This window comes from Phyllostomus discolor, chromosome 8, assembly GCF_004126475.2.
Source record: "Phyllostomus discolor isolate MPI-MPIP mPhyDis1 chromosome 8, mPhyDis1.pri.v3, whole genome shotgun sequence".
In the NCBI taxonomy this organism is placed as follows: domain Eukaryota; kingdom Metazoa; phylum Chordata; class Mammalia; order Chiroptera; family Phyllostomidae; genus Phyllostomus; species Phyllostomus discolor.
The window spans coordinates 11,567,272-11,593,861 of record NC_040910.2 but is presented as its reverse complement, the minus strand read 5'-3'; the positions used below and the strand labels follow the sequence as shown (position 1 = coordinate 11,593,861).

Genomic DNA, 26,590 nt, shown 5'->3' with positions numbered 1-26,590 from the left:
AGTCATTATAAGAAAGCTTTTTTAAATAGACAACAAAAAAATTAAATCACTTGAGATCATACCACGCTGAGATAACTACTGTTAACATTTTAGTTTATATTTTTCCAAATGCAAATATATTATCTACTGTTCTCAAAAGCATATGGCTGCTTACCTCTAGATATGATGTAATTCCTAGATTACAGATTTTTTTTACATTGTTATTATTAATTTTAAGAATACTGTCCATAAACCCACCTTGAGTGACAGTATGAAAAAAAGTTAAATTACAATACCTAGAATCAAGGATATTATTGAATAGTTAACTGATATGAAATACTAATTAAGAATGGAGTTAACTGACAAATTACAAAATATTACATATCCTGTACAGCCAGTTTGCCTATGATTAAATGTCTTTACAAGATATCTGAAAAGCTATATATCACCTTGTTTATAGAGGCTAGTGTTGCTTATTAGGATTTCAAGTGCATTTTACTTCCTTCTTTTTGATATTCTATCATTCTAGTGTTTCTGCAATAAGTGGCTTTCTTCTAAAAGTAATAAAGTAAGTGGTAGTGTAAAATTCTCATTAAGACTGGATTTTTCTTAATTTAATGAAGTTCTCCAAAGCACGAGGACTTCCAACTTTCTGTCTGCTTCCATGCTCATGGCTCCAAAGTCATCTGTCAGATGCAAACCACTCCCAAGATGGCCATGCTCGGCAGCCTGCCCTGGTGGGCTTGTCTGGATCAGTCCCTCAGCAGCAGAGACCGCCTCCTGGCACCGAGCCGGCACACACCCAGCACGGTGCTAGGCACAGGAAGGCCAGCGGAAGAGCCACCCTCAGAATGTTTTTCTAGCAGAATGTGCTCACGCAATGACTAGGCCTCAGCGAGAGGAAACCAAGACAGCAACTGAATTTGTGTGTGAAGAATGGGGAGCTACCCCAAATTCCTATCAAAGTGACTTGACTGTCGTATCAGAAAGGTAGAAGGAGAATGGGATTATGACTTTAAAAGTGTAAATCTACCTAGTTGGCTATATAGGATGCCGCGTGGAGAAACCAGTTTGAAGAGACTAGAACATTAAAAAAAAAAAAAGAGGAAGAAAGGAAAGAAAGAAGTCTAAAATCTCAGAAGCAGACAGGCCATCTGAAGAGGGGTGGGCGGGGTGAGTGGGCAGCCTTATTCTTCTAGGATAGTGTATCAGGAGTGTCTCCTGGGCCTACACAACTAATATCGTTGATTCTAACTCTGGGCTAACTAAGCAAGCATCTGGGTGGAATGTGTCTTCTCGAGTACGTTTATCTACAAAAGGAGATGGTGCTCGCCATGACAACGTGAGTATTCTTGTCTGTCGGTCATTATACAGGTGTGTACATCAGTCTCTGAGGTCTGGTTAATGTGAGTCCACCTGTGGAAGGTCAAGATCTAGGCCTCGATGAATTTAGTGACATTCGTGGCAAATAAATCAGCTGGACACAGCCTTCCGTTCACTCTGCACAGAAATGTCAAAAGAACTCCCAGTGCGCCCACCCTCTGCAGTGTCAGCACTTGCACATGGCCAACCTCAGGAGCCAGTAATCTTAATCAGCACCCAGTAATTTTTAAAAAGCAAAAAAAAAATAAATGAACACTTAAGATTTTGTGTTCAAAATCAAACACATTTGATTTTGATGGTAGTTGTAGTTTTCAAATTCCTGCCTCCTGTTGATTTTTCTGAAGTAATCTCTGAAGCAGTTGTCTCTTTAAAAATCATTTCCGCCCTGGCTGGTGTAGCTCAGTGGTTTGAGCTCGGGCTGTGAACCAAAGTGTCGCAGGTTCGATTCCCAGCCAGGGTACATGCCTGGGTTGCAGGCCATAACCCCCAGCAACCGCACATTTATGTTTCTCTCTCTCTCTCTATCTCTCTCCCTTCCCTCTCTAAAAATAAATAAATAAAATCTTTTTAAAAAATCATTTCCAATTGTTCTTTTTTTTTTTTTCAAATTACATCACTTAGCAGCGTCATCGGACCCCAGCCTGGCAAGGGTTTTCATATCCCACAATGCCAAGACCAACAACTCCAGGCACACTTCAGAAGAAGAATAAGGGCCCAGGGTGGACCCAGACAGGGAGACCCACGTCTTCCTTCCCTCCGTGCATGCCCCCGAAGATCTAAATTTAGTGTGCTGGGTACACTGCAATGGCATTGACATGTTGCAAGAACAAGAATCAAGCAAAAGAGAAAAGAAGAAGCTTAATGTGGCGTGAGGTATGTTAATGCCATGGTAACTAACTCCCATGTCTTCCCTGTTCTCTCCTCCACTTCCTCGGGTCAGGACGCTCTCCCCTCTGTCTCCTGCACTTCCTGTGTCATCAGATCAGGGCGCCCTGATTTGTTGATTCCTGAGCCCTCCTCACCGCTGCCGTGGGCATGCCTGTTGGCAGCAGAATTATTTTCCCCACTTCTTCCTCTGCTCCCGGGCTCTCACTTGGTGCCTGTGGCGTTCCAGGTTGCTCTTCATGGAGCTCCACAGGCAGCAAAGGCCTCCCTTTCATCCACGTCTCACCCACGGCTCCTCGCTGCTCCTCGCCCGGCCCCTTCCTCCGGTTCCCGCAGTTGTCACCAACACAGGCACTTGATCTGTGACTCAGTGCTTCAGAATCCAGGCTCCTCGGTTCTCTTGAAAGGCCCAGGTCTCTCTCTTCCTAGAGCGAGAGGAAGGTCCCTTCCTGGCCCCCAGATCTTAGCGCCCTGACGTTGAGATGGTGCTGGCATTTGAACCCATCGTCTCCCCTTCCCTTTTCCTCTGCGTGTCCCTGGGGCTCTGCCTGCCCCACTGAGCTCTGCCCCAGGCATGGTGCACAGGAAGGTTTGCACCCAGAACGTCTGTAGCCCAGCCTCCTCACTTCCAGACGGGAAGACCGAGGCCCAGAGAGCTTCGCTGACCAGGTGCAGAGCTCACTCTTGGAGAAACCAAAACAAATAGGGTATAAATCCATCAGACTGGCAAATTTGGTGGGGGGAAATCTTGTTAAGGTGTAAGCAGGGCCACAATAAGCTTTGATGATTATGTAAGCGTCCCATCCCTCATTCTGTTCTTGTCTTCCCGCCATCAGTGTAAACAAACAAAGCAGAAGGGAGACACCAGCCACAGACCCGGGGACCCCTGCGGAGGCCCCTGCTTCCCAGGGGTGTGGAGACCTAGAAGACGGCCTGGGCCCCTCCAACTGGTACCAGTACCAGCAGGCCAGGGTGAGGGGTCCGGTTCCACGTCCATGAGGCTTTTCACTACTATGCCAGTGTGCATAGCAGTGAATTCACAGCATTGTTTCCCCTAAAGGTAGGAAGGTGTGTAAAACACACAATGCCTGTACAAATATACATATTGCAAAAAAGCTACATCAGTCTTCTCAGTAAGCCCCAGCCTTCTGTGGGGAATGACACAGGTTGTCAAAATGAATGAAAGAACTCAGTATTTCGACTGCTCGCAGCCATGGAAGAGGGACTTACCTTTCCCTGTGCTTGAAGCGAGGAATATATCCTTGATGCAAAGGACGCAAACCACAGCCGCTGAGAAAAGCCGCTCTTGGGTGTGAACGCGGGAGCCAGTCCCAGCCGGGGCCTCGCTAACTGGCCGTGCTGTGCGGTCGCCGCCCTCCCAGGGAGGCTGCTGCCGGTGCATCGATCTGCTGGGTGAGTGAGGAGCTGAGCCAGGAGGCCGCTGCAGCCGCCCACTGTGATTAAGAGCTTTATTGATTTCCCGGTCCCACGACCAAGGTAGTGGGGACAGAGTACGACAGAGGAGCGTGGCGGGGGGCCAAGTGGAAAGGGGTTACCCAATGAGCTCTCAATGAAGGAAACTGTGGGAAAGAACGCGGCGGAGGCAGCTTTGGGGCCAGCAGCAGCGGGAAAGTGGAGCTACGTCGGAGCGCGCTGCAACACCCAGGCGGCGCGACGCAGCCCGGTGTACAGGAAACAGAATGTTCCTCTCCGCAGCATCACCACGGGCGTGCTGCACCGTCACCCTGTACCAGGCGCTGTGCGGGGCCCTGGGGCTTTAGCTGAGAATCGGGCTGTCTGGAGATAGGGATTGAAAACATACCCAACATAGTCTGTAAAAACGCAAATGCATCTTAAAAGGGGGAAGAAGGGGTCATACAAACATGCGCCTGAATTTTGGGCCCGGTGCCAGCGGGAGTGAGTGGTGGCCCAAGTTGGGCCGGCCTGTGGCTTGGCTGCTGCCTGCCTGCCTCGGGTGCAAACCCGATGAAGGTCCTCAGGGGGCTGGCAGTCCCCTCAGTCCTCATCCTGCAGGAAGACCCTGGTCACTCCCACCTACAACCCACGCAGGCCCAGGAGGCCTGCGTCAGTGGTGCCGGCTGTGGGCAGGGTTCCTGGTGTTGGCAGCCTGGCAGGTGGACAGGGAGCACCCGCCGGCATGGCTGAGCAGCACAGGCTGGGAACCCCCACGGCAGGAAGGGGGTGGCTGGACATCCTCCTCTGAACCCAAAGGCAGGAGCAGGGCACATGTGACATGATGGCTGCCCCCATCCCCCACATCCCTACCCCACCATGCGCTTGCGTCTCTGTGGTTCACCTGTGTGTACTGAGGGCCGCTGCCTCAGCCTCCTTTTAGTAAAGGAAGACATTATTTTTGCTTCCTTTTAGCTTTCAAAAAATTTCTCCCCCCGCCCTGCCCGAAAATAAACTGGGAACTGAGGAAGAAGGCGAGTATCTGGTGTGTTTTTGTATATCCGTGTAACATAGAAGGTAGGGGATGACATGTTTAAAGGGGAAAAAGTCATATAACTTAAAACCAGTGCGTGACCAAGCTCAGTATATGATGGCTTTTTAAAAAAAAAAATCTGATGCCCTGGCTGGCATGGCTCCGTGGATGGAGCGCTGGCTGCGAACCGGGATGTCGCGGGTTCGATTCCCAGTCAGGGCACATACTTGGGTTACAGGCCATGGCCCCCAGCAACTGCACATTGATGTTTCTCCCTCTCTTTCTCCCTCCCTTCCCTCTCAAATAAATAAATAAATAAATAAAATCTTTAAAAAATACTAAAAAAAAAAATCTGAAATAAAATCCTCTTTCTGTGGCTCGTAGTTGAAAACGACGTGACCCGAGTGGCTCTTCCGTCTTCCACTGCAGGAGCACACTCTCTGCGTGGCTCTGGCACCCCAGCGTCCGCACGGGGGGCACTTTACGGGGGTTCAGCTTAAGCCAGAAGCGTCCAGGGAGGTGTAGACTGAGCGAAGGACCTCTAAGTGGGGTAGGCTGAGCCTGAAGGGACCTTATCTCAGTGCAGCCAGAGCCTCCTCTCTCCTGGGGGAGGAGTCCGCGCTGCCAGGGGAGGTGAGAAGCCCCAGAACCCGAGTCTCTTAGCTGCTGGCGTGGGGTCCTTCCCCGTCTTTCTGGAACAGCCCAAGGGGGGTGAAATTCCTGGCAGTACATGGAACAAATGTCCCTAACATTGTTCCTTTTTTCGCACAAGAAAGACTGAATTTAAGAAGAAACTCATAACACGCTATAAAAATACCTGGCATTTAAGCACACAGCCAAAAAGCAAGGCGTGGCGGGTCCCCCTGTGCTGGGAGCACCAACCACACTCGGAAGTCTCCAAAGCCTGGTGCGTGCGTCGTGGTGCAGAAAACAAAATGGAACAACTTTCCTCCCTCTCCCCCGCCCCTCCCGGGTGCAGTAGCTGTTCTTCTGGGCAGACGCCCAGAGCGGCACCCGGTAATTCCACGGTACATTGTGTGTGTTTGCATCTATTTAACCGGCTATTTACAGCCGCCCTGTGTGCCACCTGTAAAGAGACGACACCGCCATGGAGCCAAGTGGTTGGGCCGGGAACCGGGTGCCCGGTGATTGTCTCCTTTGAAGAGCTCGAATCTGTGGAGTGGTTGGCACTTGGAGAGACAGGGTGACAGCTGGGGACACCGCCCGTCCAGGGTGCGCCAGGCCGAGGGTCCGTCCTCGCCAGCTCCCTTTCCACGAGCACACCGCGAGGAGGAACCAGCGTGCTTTCCGCGCGGCCGGTTTCCTGCCTGACACAGAACCCGCAGCCGTCCGGACTTGCCGAGTGTTTGAATCACAGAGACGCCTGGCGATCCTGAGCGGGGAGGGGAGGCGGCGCGCGGGCGTGGGAGCCACGGTCCCGCGGCATCGGGGCCCAGTGTCCCCGCCTGGAGCCTGGGAAACCTGCTGCCTGGTGGGATGCGGCGACACGGGGACACCTGCGCTCCCGTGCGTGCCGCACCCGTGCAGCTCCGGGTGGCAAACGGGGTGAAGTGGCGACGTGGGCGAGAGGAAGTCGTGGCGCCAGAGCGTCAGAATCGCTCTTTGGAGGTTGTCTGAGTTGGGGGGGGGGCGGGGCTGGCCGGCGCCGCAAGGCGAATTTCCAAGTGCCCCCCGCACAGCTGGAGGTCTGGGGCACGGAGACCCCCGAAGGCGGGTACCGGGCGGTCCCAAATGCCCCCCTAGACCCCCTCGACGCCCAGGACCGCGTGGCGAGCTCGGAGCGCACCAGAGACGCGGAGAAGCCGAGGAGAAACCCTGATGGGCCGGGGGGGCTGGTCGGCTGGGACGCAGAGGCGGCGCGGACCGGGAGCGCCTTTCGTTTTAAGGAGCCTTACTTCTGGGAAGGGACAGGGAACTGTCAATCAGCGAGGGAGGGAGCGCACCGGCGCCGGGTGATGTCAGCGGATCAGCTGCTCGCTAACAAAGAGGGGTTATTACAGGAGAAAGTTGCGGCGGCGGCGGCCGCGGCGGCACCCCGGGGCCTCGGAGGCGAGGGGCAAGTGGGCGAAGGGAGGAGGGACGGCTGCGGCGGCAGCAGCAACGGAAGGCCAAGGCATTGAAAGGGCTGTAGGGGGAGGCAGTGCGAGCCAGCCCCGACTGCTCCTCCTCTTCCTCCTCCTCCTCCAAACTCGCAGGGTTCAGCCCCAGCGCTCGCCCAGCCGCCGGAGCGCCCGGAGGGACGGGAGGCAGCCGCGCGGCCCGGAGCTGGGCAGGGTCCCCAGCCGCCATGGATAGCGACGAGGAGATGGTGGAGGAGGCGGTGGAAGGTACTAGCGTTTCTCTGGGGCCGGGGGAGGCGGCCCCGAGGGCTCGGAACGCGGAAGGAGTGGCAGGCTGCGACCCGCGCGGCGCCGGGCCCCACGGCCGCCACTGTCCCCTACGTGGGCGCCCCGCCGCCGGGCTCAGGCGCGGGTCGGACAGCCACGGCCACGCCGCCGGGAGCGCGCACTGCGCGGCGGGGCGCAGGCCGGGAACCGGGTTCCTCCGGGCGGGGGCTCCAGGGAGGGCACGGCTGCTCCATCCCTCCGGCCAAAGCCTGCATCCCATCCTCGGAGTTGTGAGCCTTGCTCCGCACCCCGGCCTTCCCCCTCTCGGGGATGGAAGGTGGGGGTGCGCCAGAGGACAGCCCCCCGAGACCCGCGGTCTCGGCGGAGCCGTGCCCCCGCCCGGTCAGGCAGCCCCGAGCCCCTCTGCAGCCGCCAGCCCTCTCCTTCCGCTCGCCGCTGGGACCCGCGGTGACCGCGACCGCGACCGCGTCCGGGTGGGTCCCCCGGCGCAGCGCACGGGGCCGATCCTGGCACGTGGCAGGCGCGTCCTGGGCGGCCGCTCTTCCTAAAAGATGAAATCATTGCAAGGCAAGGGGCAACGCTCCCGACCTGGGGCTGGAACGCGCGGCCACCGGGAGGCGGGTGGCCCTCCCCTGGCTGTCCCCGAGCGAACTCAGTCGCACCGCCCCCTCCCCCTTCCTGCTTCCGAGCCGAGGCCGCGGCCGCCGCCACGCTGTGCAGGCGCGCCGCAAGCCCGGACCGAAATTGCTGGGTGACACTTAACTTTCTGAATTCCGTGCAGTTGGCTGTGGGTGATATCACCGCCTGGGTGTCGTATTTCCCCGCCCCTTCTCTTCTAGCGCCCCTCCCCCCGACTTTTCTCGCGACTTTGTTTTGCTGAGTTTCTCCACCTCTTTTTTTTTTTTTTTGTAAGCTAGTTCTAAAAACCGAGGTGGGGACGTTATACAACCTCGTTGTTTGTACCATGAGATGTTATGATTTTGTAACAATGAATACTGGAAAATACACTTTGGCATATTTATTTATTCGATTCTACCCAGCCTGCACGTCGTGATGTTTTGCACTGTTGTGTGGTATTATTCCAGAATATTTATTTTTATTTTTTTATAAGTTTAATTCATACTATTGTGATATATTTATTTGTAAAAGCTTAAAACCCAGAATAGTTTAAACTAAGCATCTAAGCACATAGTTTTCAGCTTTGGGTCGCATCTGGTTTCTGTCTCATTGGTAGAAACAAGTCCTCATAAATGGTCAAGAAAAACCAAGTGGCAACACCGTGCAAATGCATAAAGACACATAGTTACTGCTGCATTGGGAGAAGAAGCCCACTTTTATGTTTCATAAAACATAATGGACTCCTTGTGCAGTGCTCCTGAGGTCTTAGGATGAGCTTAGGTAGAAGACGATTTCTAAATTCCCTGAAAGGTATCCATGACAATGCAATGATTAAAACATGTTTCTTGACCAGCTCCAAAGAGTGTTTGTTGTTGTTTTAATTTCACAACGTTGTGACCTCACAGAACTATTTATCTCTCTGATAAGTGAAATCCATATGTCGGGGCTCACTGGGGTGCAGAGACATTGAGGCCTTCCGTGGGGAGCCTTCTTACAATTTAAGTTACTGACTTCTGGGGCCTTCCTGTTATGAAAGATAAATGAAAAGAGAGTGCGCTTCTCAAATGGTCAGGGCTTGCTCTCATTCCTCAAAGTTCACTTTTACTTGTGCTTGTAAAACTTGAATGCCAACCCTTGACCACGGACGAGAAGTGCTCTGGAGGTGAAATGCTTTCTCCTTTGAAACTGTCCAGAAATACAAGTCCGTGGTCCCTAGGCTCTGTGCAGAATGCGCTCGAGCAATTTGAGAAATGTATCCATGTTGTGTTTGAGCTTGTTCAGCTCCCGGAAGCAGAGAAAGTTCTTTAAACAAGGAGGGTTCTGAACAGATCAGCCGTCACCCCAGGGAAAGGGGGTGGGGTGGGGGAAACAGGGGAAACGCGTCAATTGCATGGTGATGTATCCATCCCCATAAAGTGATCACACTTTCGGGGGTGATCATTTTGTAGTGCATACAGATGGATCATAATGTTGTACACCTGAAACTCTGAAACTTTTATATGTACATTCTTAGGCTGGGACAATTTAGGCTTCAGCCTTGAATGTTTGGGGCAATCCAGGACACATGATCACTCCGTTGTACCGAATAGTAAACAATGACAGTGACACAGAATCTTCAAAAGTCATTTGAGGCATCTGAGGCTCCAAGCTGCACAGCGTCTAGAGCAGGAGAGTGTACATGCAGGAAATTGCACCAGTGGGCTTTTCTCCAGCCATTCTTGGCCTTTCAGTGCCACTGTAACAACGGCCTTTACTTAGCATCAGGCACAGGCGGGGAGACCGGTGTAACGCTAGTCCGAACATCTGGGTGGTCAAGTACCAACTAACCTAGTTCTCTCCACAAACAAAGCCCCCGCCCTCAGTGGTTTCCTGGTCGCAGCTGTTATTATTGCTGTACTCGTGTAGTTCGTGCCCTGTGCAGGTTCTGTGCCGAACGGCTCACACACACATGCTCCATTCAGTCTCACAGGGTGGGTATTGATATTATCTGGATTTTACAGAGGAGGAGACTGAAGCACAGACAGGTTAATCCAAGGCCACTCACTGTGGGAGACAGGCTTGGCCCTCCAGATCCTCACTCCCAGCTCCCTCTTGCTCTCTCTCTCTCTCCATTTTCCTTATTTTTGACTTTTATGGAGTCATCATGGGTAGGGAACACTTAGGAACCAGACTGGAAGCAACAGGTAAATATCATGTCAGTATCGCTCTATATCAGTGGCAACGCTGATTCTTTTGGAGTTCAGTGACATTCAGAAAAAAAATGTATCTGGGGAAAAAGAATTTAAGGTGCAGCCTCTGCAACAGACTCCCTTTTGCTTCCTCCTAAGAAATTTACTCTGGGGAACAAATTGGTCCGTTCAGGACTTGAAAGGCTTTTTTGCCACACTGTGCATTCTGGTTCTCTGTCACGGTGGAACTGTGGCTCTGGTGAAGTTCTGAGCTCCGAGTGGATGAATCCCTGAGGACAGCTGGGTGGTGGCGGCATGTCTGTGTACCAGACCGACTGGGCTCCTCTGGGACAGGAGCCGGCCCTGTGCCTCAGAGGCCCAAGGCCTCCACCTGAGCTTCTGCAATGAATTTTTTAAAACTCTTTGAGGCTCCTTGGTTCAGTGGGAACTGAGGTTGAGCTTTGGAAACAGAAATACTTATTACTATATCTATGTGTTTGTCTTCCCACAGATAAAAGAATAAATACAATGTGGCTCCTAACATAATCTCAAATAAATACAGCATATCTAAGCAGATGCATGAGGGCGGTTGAGAGGAAGTACACATTACTTCTGGTTGGGGAAGGAGGCGGAGAAAGAGCTCCCCGTTGGGTGGGGGGCCTTGTGAATAAAGACAGAGAGGAGGGACTTACACAGGCATGGCTCGGAGACCGGTCATCTGGTCCCGCTGTGACCGAGGGCCCAGGAGAACAGTGGAGGGTCAGACAAGAAAAAGTGGCAGCGTCACAGGCCACAGGCATGGACAGGGCTGGAGGCTGTGGGAAGCCGTGGGGACTCTTTAGAGCTGGCAGTGCCAGGGCTGGAGCTCCGCCCTGGGCAGGTGAGAAGGCAGTGGTGAGCAGGTGAGGCCGTTGCCTAGGAGGCTCTTTGCAATAGTCCAACATGCACTTATGAGGGCAGGGAAAAACGGAAAGACCTGGAAACATACCAGAGACAAAAAGGGGAAAAACAGAATCCCCAGAACTAAGGAGCCAGAATAAAAACAAGTATCTCAGGGTGGGGCTGCCCCAAGCCCTTCAAAATATCAAGAATGTTTTTACCTGCCCCCCAATATCTGCTTGTCTCTCATAAGCCTGCTCCTGCTCTGCACGTAAGAAAAATGGGTGCTCAGTGTACCGGCCTTCTCCTTGTGGCCACACCTCAAAATTATGACCCTCACAACTAATCACTGAGCTCTGGTAAAGAATTACTCTGAAGCCCTGGCTGGCATGGCTCAGTGGATTGAGTACCAGCCTGCAAACCAAAGGGTCGCCAATTCGATTCCCAGTCAGGGCACACGCCTGGCTTGTGGGCCAGGTCCCTAAGTAGGGGAGCGTTCAAGAGGCAACCACACATTGATGTTTCTCTCCCTTTCTCCCTCCCTTCCCCTCTCTAAAAATAAATAAAATCTTTAAATAAAAAGAAAGAATTACTAAAAAAATGAAATTATGCTTTTATCACTGACCAGTGTGGCTTGGTGGGTTGGGCATCGTACCACAAAGTGAAGGGTTGCCAGTTCCGTTCCCAGTTGGGGCACGTGCCCAGTTTGTGGGTTTGGTCCCTGGTTGGAGCACTTACGGGAGGCAGCTGACTGGTGTTTTTCTCTCACGTTGATGTTTCCCTCCCTCTCCTTCTCCCTCCCTTCCCCTCTCTAAAAATAAATAAATAAAATCTTTTTTAAAAATCAAATTATGTTTTTAACAGCCAGTGTAAATGCATCGTCATGAAGGCATGTCCTTTGCACTGAACAGAATAAGTTTGCCTTTTATTATTATTATTATTATTATTATTTTCCCCTGAAGCAATTCTAGTCTACAAAATCAACCATGCATGTAAGAGTCTTTTGTTCTAAGGGAAACACACACACACACACACACACACACACACCCCACACTCAGCTCTGCTGGGAGTGAGCCCGAGGCAGGAAGCAGGCCGGTGTCTGACCCCGAGGGGCGTGCCTTGCCCAGATGCACCGCCACCGCGCAAAATCCAGGCAGGCCTGCCTTTCCACGGATTAAAGAAAAGGCTCGGAGGTAACTCAAAGGGAAAAATTTCACTTTCTATCCATCCAGAAGAGAGTCATCTTCAAAACAAACTGGAAGAGTTGACTGAGCCCATTCCATTCCCCGCCCCCCTTTCTCTAACTTTTATAAATATTTAAAATCGTGCTGCACGCAGATAAACCGCACGGGAGCTGGGACAGCGTTATCGATGCGGAGCAGTCCTTCCAGAGAAGCTTCCTTGTTGTTGGGCCCTGTGTTCAGCCTCTGTTTAGTGGGGACTGGCCTGGAAGGCTGGGGGCTGACTTGGCGCCTGTTGCAAATTGACCTCGCTCAGAGCAAGGGGGTCAAGTGTTTCTCTTTGAGTTAGGGAACGCTTGGACGCGACAGGAACTCGCATCCGGGATTTGCTGTTGCAAGTCCTGGCGGCTGTACGGGAACTATTTTCCCTGCAAAGGCTCTTCCCATTCTGTACCTGGGACCTGGGCACCCCCACCTGGTTGGAGGTGCCTGTGTCCACCAGCAGCAGGGAAGGAAGGGGCTGCAGCTAGTTGCCCCTCGGGTAGAGAGGAAGGGAGCTGACAGACTTAGGAAAGGGGCTTGCAGCCCTCCGTAGCACATTCACAGCAGTCAACGTGCTTCTTGAGCAAGTCACACAGCGCCGGCGTCCTAGCCTCTACAACAGGCACTTGGGAGATCGTCGTGAGGTTTAGTGTAGATCACAGGAAAGCACACCCCCTCACGCCAGATGCACCGTCAGATACACAAACTTTTTCTTCTGGGTATCGGTTTCCCTCTGCCCCGAATTGACGATTACCGACAAGACAAATACCGCGCGATCTGCTGGCCAGAGGGCGTCTGAACGAGAGTTGGGCCGGAGGCTCCTCGAGCACCCACGTTGAAGGGAGAGGCGAAGGCACCGCAGCTGTCTCCTCTCCTCCCCACGTTTCCTCCCGGGAGAGTCTCTTCTTCGTTGTTACTGGCTGGGGTGGGCTGCTGCTCTATATGTTAAGTATAAAACAGCCGCCCAGCCCGCAGGCCATTGAGCACTCAGGGTGGACGTCTTGCAGGACGACAACCCCTAATATCCAGCTCCTGTCCGTTGGTTGACCCTGTGAGTCAGTCACCTCTCCTCCTTTGGGGAGGTCGTGACAGAGGACAACAAGGGGTCCTGCAGTGCCTGGACAGAGGTGGGTCCCCAGCGTTCTCTCAACAAGCAACCTGACACCTTTAAACTGGCTGGGAAGCGGCGGGTGTCCAGATACCTCCTTCTAAACCCATGGTGTCACCAGGAACAGCCATCGTCCTGCAGCAACTCCCTGTTCCTCTCTCTCCCTAGAGACTAAGGAGGGGATGGGACCCCCTCTGCTGACCTGCCGAAGGAGGCATTGAAACAAGTAGCCCAGGTGGAGTAAGGCCGAGGCATTTGCCTTCCTCTCCACCCGGGTCACAGCTGACCCGCTAGTGCTTTCGGCGTGTTATACGGCACTTTCCACTTTCTCCAATATCCCAATTCCACTGCTGAGCACACACCTGCAGGGTTTTATTTAGAAATAGGACAGGACTGTGGTGACTGAGGGAAGGTGGAAATGAGTTTACGTTGGGTTTCTTTTTCCTTTAGTGTTCGTGGTTCTCGTCATATTTCTCTCGATCTAAAGTAGAATGACAGATTTTCTCAAACCTGAACTTTTTAAAGTCTGAAGTATGCCCTGGCTGGCATAGCTCAGTGGATTGAGCGCAGGCTGCAAACCAAAGTGTCACAGGTTTGATTCCCAATCAAGGCACATGCCTGGGTTGCAGGCCACAGTCCCCAGCGACTACACATTAATATTTCTCTCTCTCTCTCTCTCTCTCTCTCTCTTTCTCCCTCCCTTCCCCCTCTAGAAATAAATAAATAAAACCTTTATAAAAAATAAAAAATAAAGTCTGAAGTATGTGAACTCTTTTCTATAGGGAAAGCCTTTCCTAAAAATTAGTAAGTACTTCAATACAAGGCTGAAATGATTATTCTGATAGGTACACCTAAATCAAAAGCGACATGCTAAATTCATAGGAAGGTTAATAGCTAAATTGAAGTTGATCCCAACAACATTTCATAAAAGAAAGTGTTTAGCTATACATTGAGTGGTTTTTTTTAATGAAAATTTAAAGGTAGATTTAATTTATTTCCAAGAGAGGTATGTCATCAGTGGATATTTAGAAGAAAACTGTCCAAACTATTTCATATGACTCAGTGTCATTGAATTATGTGACGTACAGTTGGGTTTTGAGCGAGAAGAAAGCAATTATGGCTTATTTCCCTTCTGACCATCAATTTCCTGGCCCGTGATAGGAAAAAAACCTGTGTTGGGAGGGGAGGAGCTCTGGCAGTTGTGATGAATTCAGGCAGCCGTGTTTCACTGCAACACGGCCTAGGTAACTCGTTCTGTGCAGAGTCAGATGTAAAGATAAAACAGGGTGTGTGTCCATCATTACTTTGTGCTTATGTGATCACACAATAAAAGTAAAGAGGTTTTTGTTCTTCATGGGAGTGTTTATTTGCCATCTCTTCCAAGGGATGATATCCTCCTGGCGCTTTAGAAGAAATTGTTTTTTGGAGACCGAAGTGTCCGTGTGGTGACATAGTTTGTGTCTGCTCTGTGTCTGCGAGCCATCTGGAAGCCACATTTAAGTGTCTCCTGTCCTTGCACTGCCCACAGTTTTTAATGTTTTTGAACGTTTTCATCCATGACCCAGGTCATTCACCCTAGAAAAAGCCACTAGATTAACTACTGCCTTCCCTTGCACCCTCCTCTGCAAAACCAGCTCCCCGGAGTGACTGGGGAGGCCTCTATGAGGGGCCCCTGGGTTCCGTGATATATGAAGACAATAACAAAAATCCTAAACGTCGACTGAAGTACGCTGGCCTGTGACCCAGCAGAACCAGCGTTTAAAGATCATAACTGCCCCCGATGTTCAAAGTCACTGCTGTAATGGCCACGTGGCTGCTCCTAGCTCCACTTAAAGCACAAGCCCTTCAAACACAGCAGTAGAGGGTATATGGCAAGGTTATCAGTAAACATTCAAAGCTGGGAGATTAAGTAAAGCAGTAAGTTCAAGGTTAAACTTGAGCTCAAACCTGGACTCGGAGTTCACATTAGCACGGTGAGGGACACGAATATTCACAGACGAGGCCACGTGCCTTGTTAGGTGTAACTAACAGCAGCGGGGTTTCAGAAGTGCCCCGGCTGGCAGCCCTCCACGCCGCGCTGTGGAATGGCCAGAAACTCGTCCTGGACTCTAGTTCTCCAAGTAGGTGACTCATGGCAAAGACAGTGCACCTGGCGACAGGCTGTAAAAGGGTGTTGTCTCAACTACATTTCTGGTACGCACCAGTTTGGGGGCCTTGATCCCTAATATGAAAAGCACCGGGTGGGGGAGGACTTGGAAAACTGAAACAGGCCTGCAGACGCCGTTGTTGACAGGAACCCTCCGTCGCCGCCGCTGAAACGCAGGCTTATTTTGCGTTCCTCTGGGAACCGTGTCTCAGTCCCTCTGTGGGTGGGGGGCGGGCCTGTCTGCACACACTGTGTGCGGAGCAGTCAGGTGGCGCTGCTGAGCGGGCAAGAGGAGAGGCCTGTGGGCTCCCTGTCCGCTTGAGCCGGAAAGGGGACCTTCGGCTGGCTGCTCGGGGGGCCTTGCTGGCAGCTGTCCACCCCGATGCCCGGTCCGGAGCATGGACGATGCTAAGGTTTGCCTTGTGACTCCCTTCCTCCAGGGCAGCTGGACGACGACGGGCTGCCGCACGGGCTCTGCACGGTCACCTACTCCTCCACCGACAGGTTCGAGGGGAGCTTCGTTCACGGAGAGAAGAACGGACGCGGGAAGTTCTTCTTCTTCGACGGCAGGTAGTGCTCGCTGTTCTGTTTGCTTTTGTTGGGGGGAGGGGGCCGAATTACTTTGTGTGGAGGAATGATACAAATGATAGGATTCAAGTGGACGTTCTGGTAGAACTTCCAGAAAAGGGGAAAGTGACCCCCACCTGCATGCATGCCCTGTTTTGGGGACTCGTGGAGCCACCGCTGGGGATGGAGAAGCGGCTGGCAGGCTTAGCTCTGTCCTCGCGGCCTCTGGGGATGCGCTCATCAAAGCCGTGCAGTGCGTTGCCGGCCCGTGGGCCCTCCTCTTGCACATGCTGGTCGGGCGGTCACCCCTTCCTTTGATGGATTTCATCTGCTGGTTCCGGTCCCCAACTCGGGGAAACCACGCAGTGGGGCGGCTCGTGCCAGGGGCCGGTTCAGGCGGTTCCGAGTGTGCCGCACGAGCCAGGCCTTAGCCGCTCCCTCGGTCCTCAGGCTCTGCCTTCCCGCCGTCCTCAAGCGGGAGTCAGCCGCCTCGCTGGCTCTGCAGCTTCATCAGGCGCCCAGCAGGTTCCCTGTCCTCCGGTGGCTGGTCGGGAAAACAGTTGGCGGAGTTCTGCAGGCCAGGGCGCCCGGCCCAGGCGGTAAGGCCTGGACAGGGAGACGCAGGAGGGGTGCAGCGCCCGCCTGCAGCGGTGCGAATGCCTGTCTGGGGATGGCCGGTCTTCGTGTGCGATGCCTGGATGCTGACGCCGGCTCGAGGGTTTTCCGAGTTCCACCTCTCGTTAAAACATTTTACTCAGCCGCGCTCTTTCCACGCGCTTTCGCCTCCTGTAAGAGGACGCTGTGGGCAGAAGCTGCCTGCCCTTCCTGTGTGGCTGGAGTTCCTGCCCGACGCTCCTCCGTCAAGGAGACAGGGTTGCCCGGGCCCAGCTTTGCAGCAATGGCTTGTGAACCGTGGCAGCTCCAGAAACGCTGAGTGGCCACGTGGCTCCCCCAGGCATTTAGAGGTGCGGGGGCCACAAAAGTGCCAGAGCTCTTCAGACCCCCTGGCGGGGTAACGCAGAACCGGGTGTAGCTCACCACCTGGAGGGCTGCATAGGACACAGAGCGGCACTTCCCAAGCTCCCAACCCCGGCAGCACCCGGGAGCTTTCCAGGCCTGGGAGTCCCTCTGGGAAAGGAAATGCCTGAGCTGACAGTTGAAGGATGGCCACAGGGACGGGCTCGTGACCCAGGATCCCTTTTCCGTGGACAGATTAGAGCGGGTTGTTTGTAAAGACAGGAACAGTTCCTCCGGCTGGCGCGTATCTGCCCTAAGGAGGGGCAAGGGAAACAGCCAAAACCCATCACAGAGCTTTTGTAAAATTTCACTTTAATTATTCATTCCGACTTTCTTGCCCATTGCTCCCGACCCTACACCCCACCAATTTGTTTTTAAAGCAGAGCTTTGCTCACAAACTGTACATTTAAAACGGTCAGATATTTTGCTTCTTTTCTTGTGCCCCGCTTCGAATGCCGGGTGGGTCCCTGAGTGCTGCGGATGGCTCTTCCAGCCTGAGGTCTGGGCCCCCTTCTCCCGCGCTCCCTCCGCCTGTCTGCAGGGAAGGGTCTCCTGTATCCTGTCTCCTCCTGTCCTACTGTCACAGGACTTCTTCACTGCTCTCTTCTGGAGAGCCTCCCCCTTCCCTCACGCTGCAGTTACTCTCGGGTTCACTTGGCCAATGTAACTCGTATAAATGTCTTGTTTCCCCCACAGGGCGGAAGCTTCCTTGAGGGCAGAATCTTGTCTGTTTCCTCTTTGGGCTTCCTAGCACTTTCCCATAATTTGATGCTTAAAAAAAAATTCTTGCTGAATGAGAGTGGGAGCTGAGAGAGAGAATTTACCCAGAACACACACACACACACACACACACACACACACACGCTCGTTCACGCTCGCTGGCACTTTACAGCTGGTTGTAGGGCGATGGGAGCAAGTGATTGGTTGCCTCCAGCAAACCAGCCCAGCAGGTTGGGTTGGTTATTAGCGTCAGTTTGGCTGGAATTTAGTGCAGGTCACTTGACCGTGCCACAGACCTGACCCACAGAGCCCTGATGGCCGAGCCAAGCCGCCAAACCAGTGTGCCAGGAATGAGCTAGCTACGTGCCAGCTCCAAAATGCTGACCCCTCAGCCCTGGGCACTGAGTGGGGCCCGAATCTCCCCAGAACCTTCCTTCCTCTGTCAAGGTAGTCACTTCTGGCTCCAAGCAGCTGCACCCAGTCACCCCCGTGTGTTGCACGCACACAGTGATTTGCTTGTGTGTCGTGACATGATAGAGCTGAGGCACTGCGCCAATAACTATCCGTGGGATAGAAAAAATTCACTGGCTTTTTTTTTTGAGGCACCAGTTCATTAGTTTTCATACCTACTGCTGACCCCCTGGGAGACACTCAGCTCAAACAGTAGACTCAAAGAATGATGGTATTAGGAGACCTGGCCTTTGTTGGCTTTCTTCAAACGGATGGGGACGGGTGTATTGAGGGGAGTGAGTCAGTGTCATTGCTTGTGTGACACATGATGAAGCGGTGTGGTGACAGGCTCTCATCACTGACCTTCTTAAACCCAGCGACAATCCTGTGATGAGACACCTGCTGAGGGATTCGCTGCATGTGTCGGTGAGACCGTCTTAGGACTGGATGTGGTCATGGAGAAGGCAGCTGCAGCATGAGGCAGCACCGTTCTTTACATTGTCTGTTAATCCTTCTCCCCATTGCCATGCCTGACTCTTGGGGTCGGGAGTCGGTGTGTTAGGTTGGTAGGAACCCTGCACTTCTACTGCCGTTCAGGGGGCTTTGGTCTGGAAGCATCGCCTCATGGAGGCTGAAGTCAAGGTTTGGAAATAGCAGGTGAGGAAACAAAGTTTCTGTGAGAGTTTTTAGGAGTCGTTCCAGCGGGTAGTGCTGGCTGATGCTCCCAGCCAAGGCTTTGACTGCGACTGCAGGAGCCCGCATCTGCAAAATCACGAGGTACAGACACGGAAGATGTAGATGCACACATTCTGATCTTACATGAAACCCGACTGAAGGGTGTGACTTTTTAAAAGCCAGTTTATTAAGCTGTAATTCACATGCAGAAAGCTGTGCATATTTAATATATGTCGCTTAATGAGTTTGGAGTTAAATATGTGTCCACCAAACCATCACCATCATCTATGCCATGTACTGGGTGTGTGATTTATGAGAAGGTTTCATACAAATATGAATTTATATCAAGAATATTCTGCCCTGGCTGGTGTGGCTCAGTGGATTCAGCATCAGCCTGAGAACCAAAAGGTCGTTGGTTTGATTCCCAGTCAGGGCACACGCCTGGGTTGCAGGCCGGGTCTCTGGCTGGGGGTGTGCAAGAAGCAGCCTATGGATGTTTCTCTCTTGCATGTCAATATTTCTCTCTATCCTTCCCTTCCCGTCTCTCTAAACGTAAATACAATTTTTTAAAAAAAGAGAAAAAATTCCACAATCAGTTTTTCCCTTAACACAGATTATGATCAACCTAAACAAGAATTTTAAATATTCAGATCAGCAGGAAAATGTCCCTGTTAAATTTTTTAGCCAAAGTCCCAGATGAAAGCAGATTTTATTTTTGAATTGCACATGTGGCAAGTGCTTGGTAGAATAAAAAACCCCGAGAACTAGAGAAACACACGGTGAGCCCACTTCCCTGTTCTTACTCCCCCCCTCGCGTGGCAGTTCAGCGCTGCTGGCGGAGAACTGAAGCGTCTGAATTATGCATAGTCGAGGTGAATTAAGGAAGTGGCCATTTCTAAACCTCTGAGTTCAGTTTAAACAGTGAAAGTGTCCACTGTTTACCCTTCTACTTCTGTCTCAGCTTCAGAACGTTTGCTAGTGCTGAGATCAAGGTCAACCGTTGGTCTTTCCTTCGCTGCAGGACCAACGCAGACCGGGAGAGATGAGTTACTGCAGCAGGTGAGCTAAGTCAGAAACCCGAGTCAGACCGCTCACCCTTGGCCTGACCGTTTACCCCACAAATGAGGGGTGAAGGTGAGAACTGACCTGCATCTGAAAGTTGTTTTTCCAGCAGCTGTGGTTTTCCATTTTCCCCCTCTTTTTATAAAGATTTTATTTGTTTATTTATTTATTTATTTATTTTTAGAGAGGGAAGGTAGGGAGACAGAGAGAGAGAGAGAAACATCAATGTGCAGTTGCTGGGAGCGGTGGCCTGCAACCCAGGCATGTGCCCTGGCTGGGAATCGAACCTGCAACACTTTGGTTTGCAGCCCACACTCAATCCGCTGAGCTACGCCAGCCAGGCATTTTCCCCCTCTTTTTAAAGGCAAGAAGAAAGTGTGTAAAGGTTAGGTCCTTGGTCCCAGATAAAGACGTCTGTGCGGCCAGGGGAAGGAAGCTGGGCTCGGTCGGCGTGGCCAGAGTGGACCAGCGGGTGTGACAAACATGTTTACGGTGCACAATACTTTGATACACACACCTCTAATTTTCATACTAATCCTCAATTCTAGAGGTTTATGATCACGGTTTTTTTTTTTGCTCATAACTGTTCTCATTTCAGCCAAGATTATGGATGTAAAGACAATTTAGCAGAACTTCCCAAAACCCTAGAATGGTGACAAGGAAGGGGTGTTTCCATGCAGACAGACTTTGGGGTGTGTGTTTAGCCTGATTATGAGAGAGAGATGAGTTAATTTTTTCGATTTTATTTTTTTTAAGATTTTATTTATTTATTCTTAGAGAGGGAAGGGAGGGAAATAGAGAGAGAGAGAGAGAAACATCAATGTGCGGTTGCTGGGGGCCATGGCCTGCAACCCAGGCATGTGCCCTGACCGGGAATCGAACCTGCAACACTTCGGTTCGCAGCCCTCACTCAATCCACTGAGCTACGCCAGCCAGGGCCGATTTTATTTTTTTCATGTTATCGTTGCTTCTCCTTACGTGCCAGTTAGTTCCCGAGTGTTGTTTATCGCTCTGCGAGCTGACCTTCCGGAGCCCCGGTCGTTTTCTGAAGCTGATTTGCTACATTAATGGTCCCGATGAGAGGGCCCTTTGTGGTTCATCCCCGGCTGAGTTACCTAAGTGAGGCTGCCCCTCTGATGTGCCACGGGAAAAGCTGCCACGTTCCAGGTGACGGGTCTGCGAGGGATTTCTCGTGTTCGCGTTTTAGAAAGCGCTTGGTCACGTTTCAGAAACACTGCAGTTGAAATGAACTTCCGAAGTCATGTATTCCAACCTCCCACACAAGGGAGGGGGAAAAAAAAGGTCTTCTTTTTTCTGACAGTCATCCAGCTTTTGTTGGAACTCAACGCAACAAATGTATTCATCTGTCTTCTGATAAACAGTTCTGAGTAAGGCAAACATTTGGGGGGCACACAAGGAGAAAGGGAGTGGAAAGGACGGATAACTTTGAACACCTATCACTTGTTCACTGGCTTTGTAACCATCTGGGGAGTTGGTTTTTATGATCCTGTTTTACACGTGAAGAAAGCAAGGCACAGAGCAGTGAACTAACTTGCCCAGGGTCCCCACTGGTGAAGGCTGGAGCGGAGACTCAAACCGAGGGGAGTTCAAGGGCAGAACCACCCTTCTCCTCATGGCCTCCACTACCTCCTGCAACCGGAGGTGAGGAAACACCTCTGACCCCCAGGGCCTCTCTTCTGGGCCTTCCCTCTACCTGAGGCTGAGGCCCCTCCTTAGCCATCCCCAGGGGGTGTTCAGAGGAGCCCTCAGGGGAATGCTGTGGCTTACCCGGAGGAGTGGGGGCGGCGTGGTGGGGGCCCGGCTGTGTGATGAGGGTTCTCCCAAGGACCCACGCGGAGGAGCCTGGTCCTAGGCAGGTGGCCTCTCCCCCATTTGTAAAGTGGAGACATGCCTACTTCTGCTGGGAGCTGCTGTGAAGATTGAAGCCCTTGGGGACCAGAGGGCACCCAGTAAGCGCTCCTGGGAAATCGTGGGGGGTTTTGTTTCTGTTGCTGTGTATCCGCCTTTGCCCCAGCTTTATGGAGATAGAGTTGACATGGCATACACGAGTTTAAGGTATACAGTGTGACGATGCCACAATAGGGTTGGGTTACATCTCCATCCCTTTACATAATTAACGTTTTTTCGGGTGTGGCGATAACATTTAAGATCTCCTTGGTTAACAAGCTTCAGGTGTTGGATAAGAGTCTTGTGAATTCTAGTCGCCGTGCTGTAGGCTAGACCCCAGAACGTACTCATCGTACAGGTGGGAGTTCGAGTACTCTGACCAACAGCACCCCATGCCCCCACCCTCAGCCCCGGGCAGCCACCGTCCACTCTCAGCTTCCCTGGGCTGGGCTTTCCACACGTGAGTGAGGGCAAACAGAGGTTTGTCCCTCTTCGTCTGGCTCGTTTCCCTTAGCCTGAGGCCCTCAAGGTCAAGGATGGATTTTTACCTTTTATATTACCATTGTTACTATCACTGTGCGCTGACAACAATGCGAGCAGAGTTTTGTTAACGTTTGTTTCCCCGAGAACAACACTGAATGCCACTAATTATTTCTCAAGTATTTTACTGTCGTCTTGAGCCTGAAGAGAAGGGCTGAATGTAATTTCAACTCCCTCACAGTTCAGGAGTAGTTACATGTACCCAGCCCTAAAATTATTTCAGCCCATTGAAGGCAACCGCGAGGCCGATGTGGCCCCCGGTGACCATGAGCTGGACGCCCCTGCTCTAAAAGGCAAACAGCTTTGCAGTCAGACGCGCCGTGTGTTCCGTGCAAGCTGGCGGGGCTGCCTTCCGCGGCTGAGCACACCCTGGAGGGGGCTGGAGCTTCTGGTCCAAAGGGTCCCAGCAGGTAGTTTGGGTTTGTCGTTGATGTTCTGCTTTACTTACTTTTCCGTATTTTAAGAGGCAATATATATTGTCACATAAAATGATTCCTGAAACAACGTGCTTTTTTTTCCCACAGGAATCACAGTTTAATTTGGTTATAGATGGGAATGTTAAGAGGACATAAGGATGCATTTTCAATGTCCCCCATGGTTCTCACACTGCTGCCCTGCCTGGCGGAGGAAGGGAGCGCCGTGGGGGTGGGAAACAGAGTTTCTGCCTCGGGCAGTGGGAAGCCCCAAAGCAGCTAGACCCCAAGACGGAGGAGAGGCCAACGCTGTTTGGTGTTCGAAGACCATGTTTGTGTGTTCAGAATTACAGAGAATTGTAAAAGGAAAGCAAACTTGTGGATCTGGGTAAAAGAGAACGTGACCCATACTTTTTTTTTTTTCCTGATTGTACCCTCAGGGATTTTAAAAGCGTGGCCACCTGTGTTTTAAGGGAAGTAGCGAGGGAAACGCAGTGTGGAAGCCAGGAGGTGCAGGCGTGCGCCGGGGGCCGGTAAACGAGCTACTGTGAGAGCAGAGGGCTCCAGGGCAGGAGTCAGCGAATCTTTTCTGTGCAGGGCGAGCCGATCTATATTTCAGGCTTCTCGGGCCACGTACAGTCTGTGCCTTCGGCGCTGCTGTTGTCACAGGAAGGCAGCCAGGGAGGATCCGGGAAGGAATGTGCGTGGCTGTGTCCCAGTAACACTCTATTTACACAAACAGGCAGCAGGCCGCGGCTTGCCAACCTCCTCCGGAGGAGTGAAGCGTTGGAAAGAAAGGTTAGCTCCTTTAACACCAGACTGAGAAGCTTTTCTTTTATTCCCGGCGTGACAGAGGGTTTCAGAGCTGCATTTCATTTTTCCTGCTCTGGAGGACCCAGTGTGGAAACACGCACCACCCCCCCCTTTTTGTCTTTAGATACCACCCAAGCCACCGTAAATGTATTCGCCCAGGGAGCGAAGCTGCTTCCTCAGGCAGGTGCTGAAAATAATACAGTAAAGTTTTGCTCTCCGAGGCCTCAGGAATTTGCGTTTGGGTGTCTTATAGCAGTTGGACTATGAGGAAATAGCAGTTTATTCTTGGTCTGATGAGACCAGTAAGGATGGGCTTCAGGAAGCTGCTGGATGTGGGCAGGGGGACCACCTCTAAGTCCATATTATTGTCTGATGGATTCACAGGACCCCCTGCCTTGTAGGTCGATCAGAGACCTGGGAAATATTGACAGACCAATTCCACCCAACACACGATTCAGTTCTGAACGCTGCTGAGAATCCAGTCCATCTGGTTGCCAGGGTTAGCCAATAAAAATCCAGGCGCCCAGGGAAAATGTCATTTCAGATCAACAACAAAAAAATATTTTAGTGTCACGATGTCCCATCCAATATTTGGGGCCTACGTATCCTAAAAATTTATTTGTTGTTCTTCTGAAATTCAGATGTAACTGTATTTTCTCCAGCAATCCTAAAAATGTAGAGGGTGAAATCGTTTTTTGCAATATTTATTGCATCATTATGTCTGTTGATTAGTTATCCTTCACCAGGGTTTTTTTTTTTAAATTGTGGGAGTCTAATGGCAGTCAAATCTCATTAATTCCAGCCTCGCTGATTTAGAATTTTGATGATTTATGCAAGGGTTCTGCTAAAGTGCACTTTAAAATAAGCCTATTTGTCATTCATAGTACAAACAAAACGGAAAGAGAACTATTTATCTCCTTGGGAGACGACAAATGGTGTAATTACAATGTAATCAGAGGCCAGCGTTATTTGGACTGTGCTTTTCAGTTAATAATTACAGATCATTCTGTCACTTGTTCCAGCGAGACCAGGCTTTACCAGGCACAGTCAGGTGCAGCCACCTCAGCCCCCAAGGCCGCCCGAGTCCCACCTGTCGCCGGTACACACGGCGTCCGGCACTCTGGGACCTCACAGCTCGCCCTTCCCTCAGAAGGCACCCTGTCAGTGTTTGTCCGTTGTTTTCATGCATGACTGCTATCTGTGCGTGTTAAAATAATCCAACTGTCTTTGTGGCTAAACATGTCACATTTTAAACTCGAAAAATAATGTCTGTTGGTCTCCCCCCCCCCTTATTCCAAATTTCAGTCCGCAAAGGGAGTTTGGGGTGAGGTTAGTTTCATGGCACACTGGCCTTTGTGAGGCTAACACTGAAGACGCATCATTGCAATTCTGCTTTAGGAGGACAGACAGACGGAGAGGCGCTGGTGGAATCGCCGCGAGCCCCGCTCTGAGCGTCCTCCTGTTCTAGGACGGGGGTCTCCGACCTGATCAGGTGCCGGCGCTGCTGGCGAGGGTTCGCCTGCGGTTTTCCTCACTTGCCCCCATTTTCCGTGATCCTGCACGTGCGCGCGCGCACACACACACACACACACACACACTTAAATAAACTTCTCTGTAGCTTCCAAAGTGAGGGAAGGGGATTCTTCTGATTGGACACCCATTTATGGCCGTCACTGACAAAGAATGCATTAATGATTTCAAACAAACCTGTAGACATCTACACATGCTCAGCCACACTGGTATTATTGGAGACGGCTCCATGCAAGCCATCTGAAAGACCACAAGTCCGCCAGTGGCTTCGGGACCACTCCCCTCGGGGTGGGGGCGGGGGACGTCAGGCCTGGGGGGCTTCTGTGCGGAGAGGGTGGCAGCGGGATCTCTACTGCCCCTAGTGGTCGGCCCCAGTCTCGGAAACATACGCAGGTGAGGCTTGTTCTCACTCCGCACCTGCGGCTTCTTTCGTTTCTACTTCCTCCCGCGGAGCAAACGGGTCCCTGGAAACCGGGAGATTAGCAACGAACTCTCCCTCTCTGTGTCCCTTCACAGTGTTTTTTTCCTAGCAGAATCCAGGAGGATGTACTGACCACAGCTTGGTGGTTCTCGGGTGCAATCCTTTCTTTTTGGAGACCTGAGCCGTGGGCTGACGATTCCTTTTGTTCTCCCTTCTCTCCCAGCACCCTGGAGGGCTACTACGTGGACGACGCCCTGCAGGGCCAGGGCGTCTACACCTACGAGGACGGGGGCGTCCTGCAGGGCACCTACGTGGACGGAGAGCTCAACGGGCCTGCGCAGGAGTACGACACGGACGGGAGACTGATCTTCAAGGGGCAATACAAGGATAACATTCGGCATGGAGTGTGCTGGATCTACTACCCAGTAAGCCTCGTGACTGCTCGTTTTGCTGGAAGGCAGCACGTTTTAAGGCAATGCTCTGACTCTCCCCAGTACAGAGTCAGCTGTACTCTCTGGGTAAGGCCATGTGAAGCTGTGAAACTCGAGAGTCACAGCAGCTGAGGCCAAGAGTGTAGGAGCCACGACCTCTCACTGCTGACTGAGGTTGTTGGCCCCTCCACCCGCTGTGAATGCCATCTCAGCGTCACCCTGGAAAATCATGACTAATCGTGATTCAAGCCAGTTGGGACAAACTAGTTACGTTGCACCACTCATGAAGACAAAAAATATATTATTTTCTAAAACACTACTTTTGCTATAGTATGCAAAGAGACAGTGCAATATTTCATTGTTGCATTTAATTTTATTCTGTTTCTCATACATAAGAACTAATCCAGCAATTCCCCATCTTTTTGGATGGACTGCCGTGTAGTTACTTGATTTTATAAACCTACTCCCTACATTCTTGGGTGCTTTATGGCTTGTATTGCTTCAATTAAGGTGATTAAAATTAATGTGCCTTTGAGTATTCGATAACATGCTATGATATTCTGGAGTTTACTAGAGTAAAAAGATGTGGCAAAATCCCATGGTTGGGAATTAATGCTCTAATTTTTGTTTGCATTTCAAATATCCCCATCTGTTGTTAGTGAACTTCCAGAAAATGTTTCTAAAAATAGACCTTAGAAAATGTTTTATCTAATATTTTATTATGTCCAGAGCTTCAGTGAAAGTATGGTTTTTCTCACTTTGAACCCTATCTTCTTATGATTAAAAAGTATTAATAAAAACAAGCATCTATTACATGTGTAATAAGAAAAGTAGTCCCA

General features: G+C 51.4%; 1 protein-coding gene across 1 annotated transcript in view; it reads left to right on the top strand.

Annotated features, from left to right (window-relative positions):
* The first annotated feature begins 6,918 nt into the window (after window positions 1-6,918).
* SETD7 (SET domain containing 7, histone lysine methyltransferase) overlaps window positions 6,919-26,590 on the top strand; it is a 42,380-nt gene continuing 22,708 nt past the window's right edge. Inside the window, exons 1-3 of the mRNA XM_028520014.2 lie at window positions 6,919-7,041; window positions 15,645-15,774; window positions 25,544-25,745. Coding sequence (XP_028375815.1) covers window positions 7,002-7,041; window positions 15,645-15,774; window positions 25,544-25,745 — 372 coding nt within the window. The 5' untranslated portion in view covers window positions 6,919-7,001. The remainder of the gene's footprint in view (window positions 7,042-15,644; window positions 15,775-25,543; window positions 25,746-26,590) is intronic.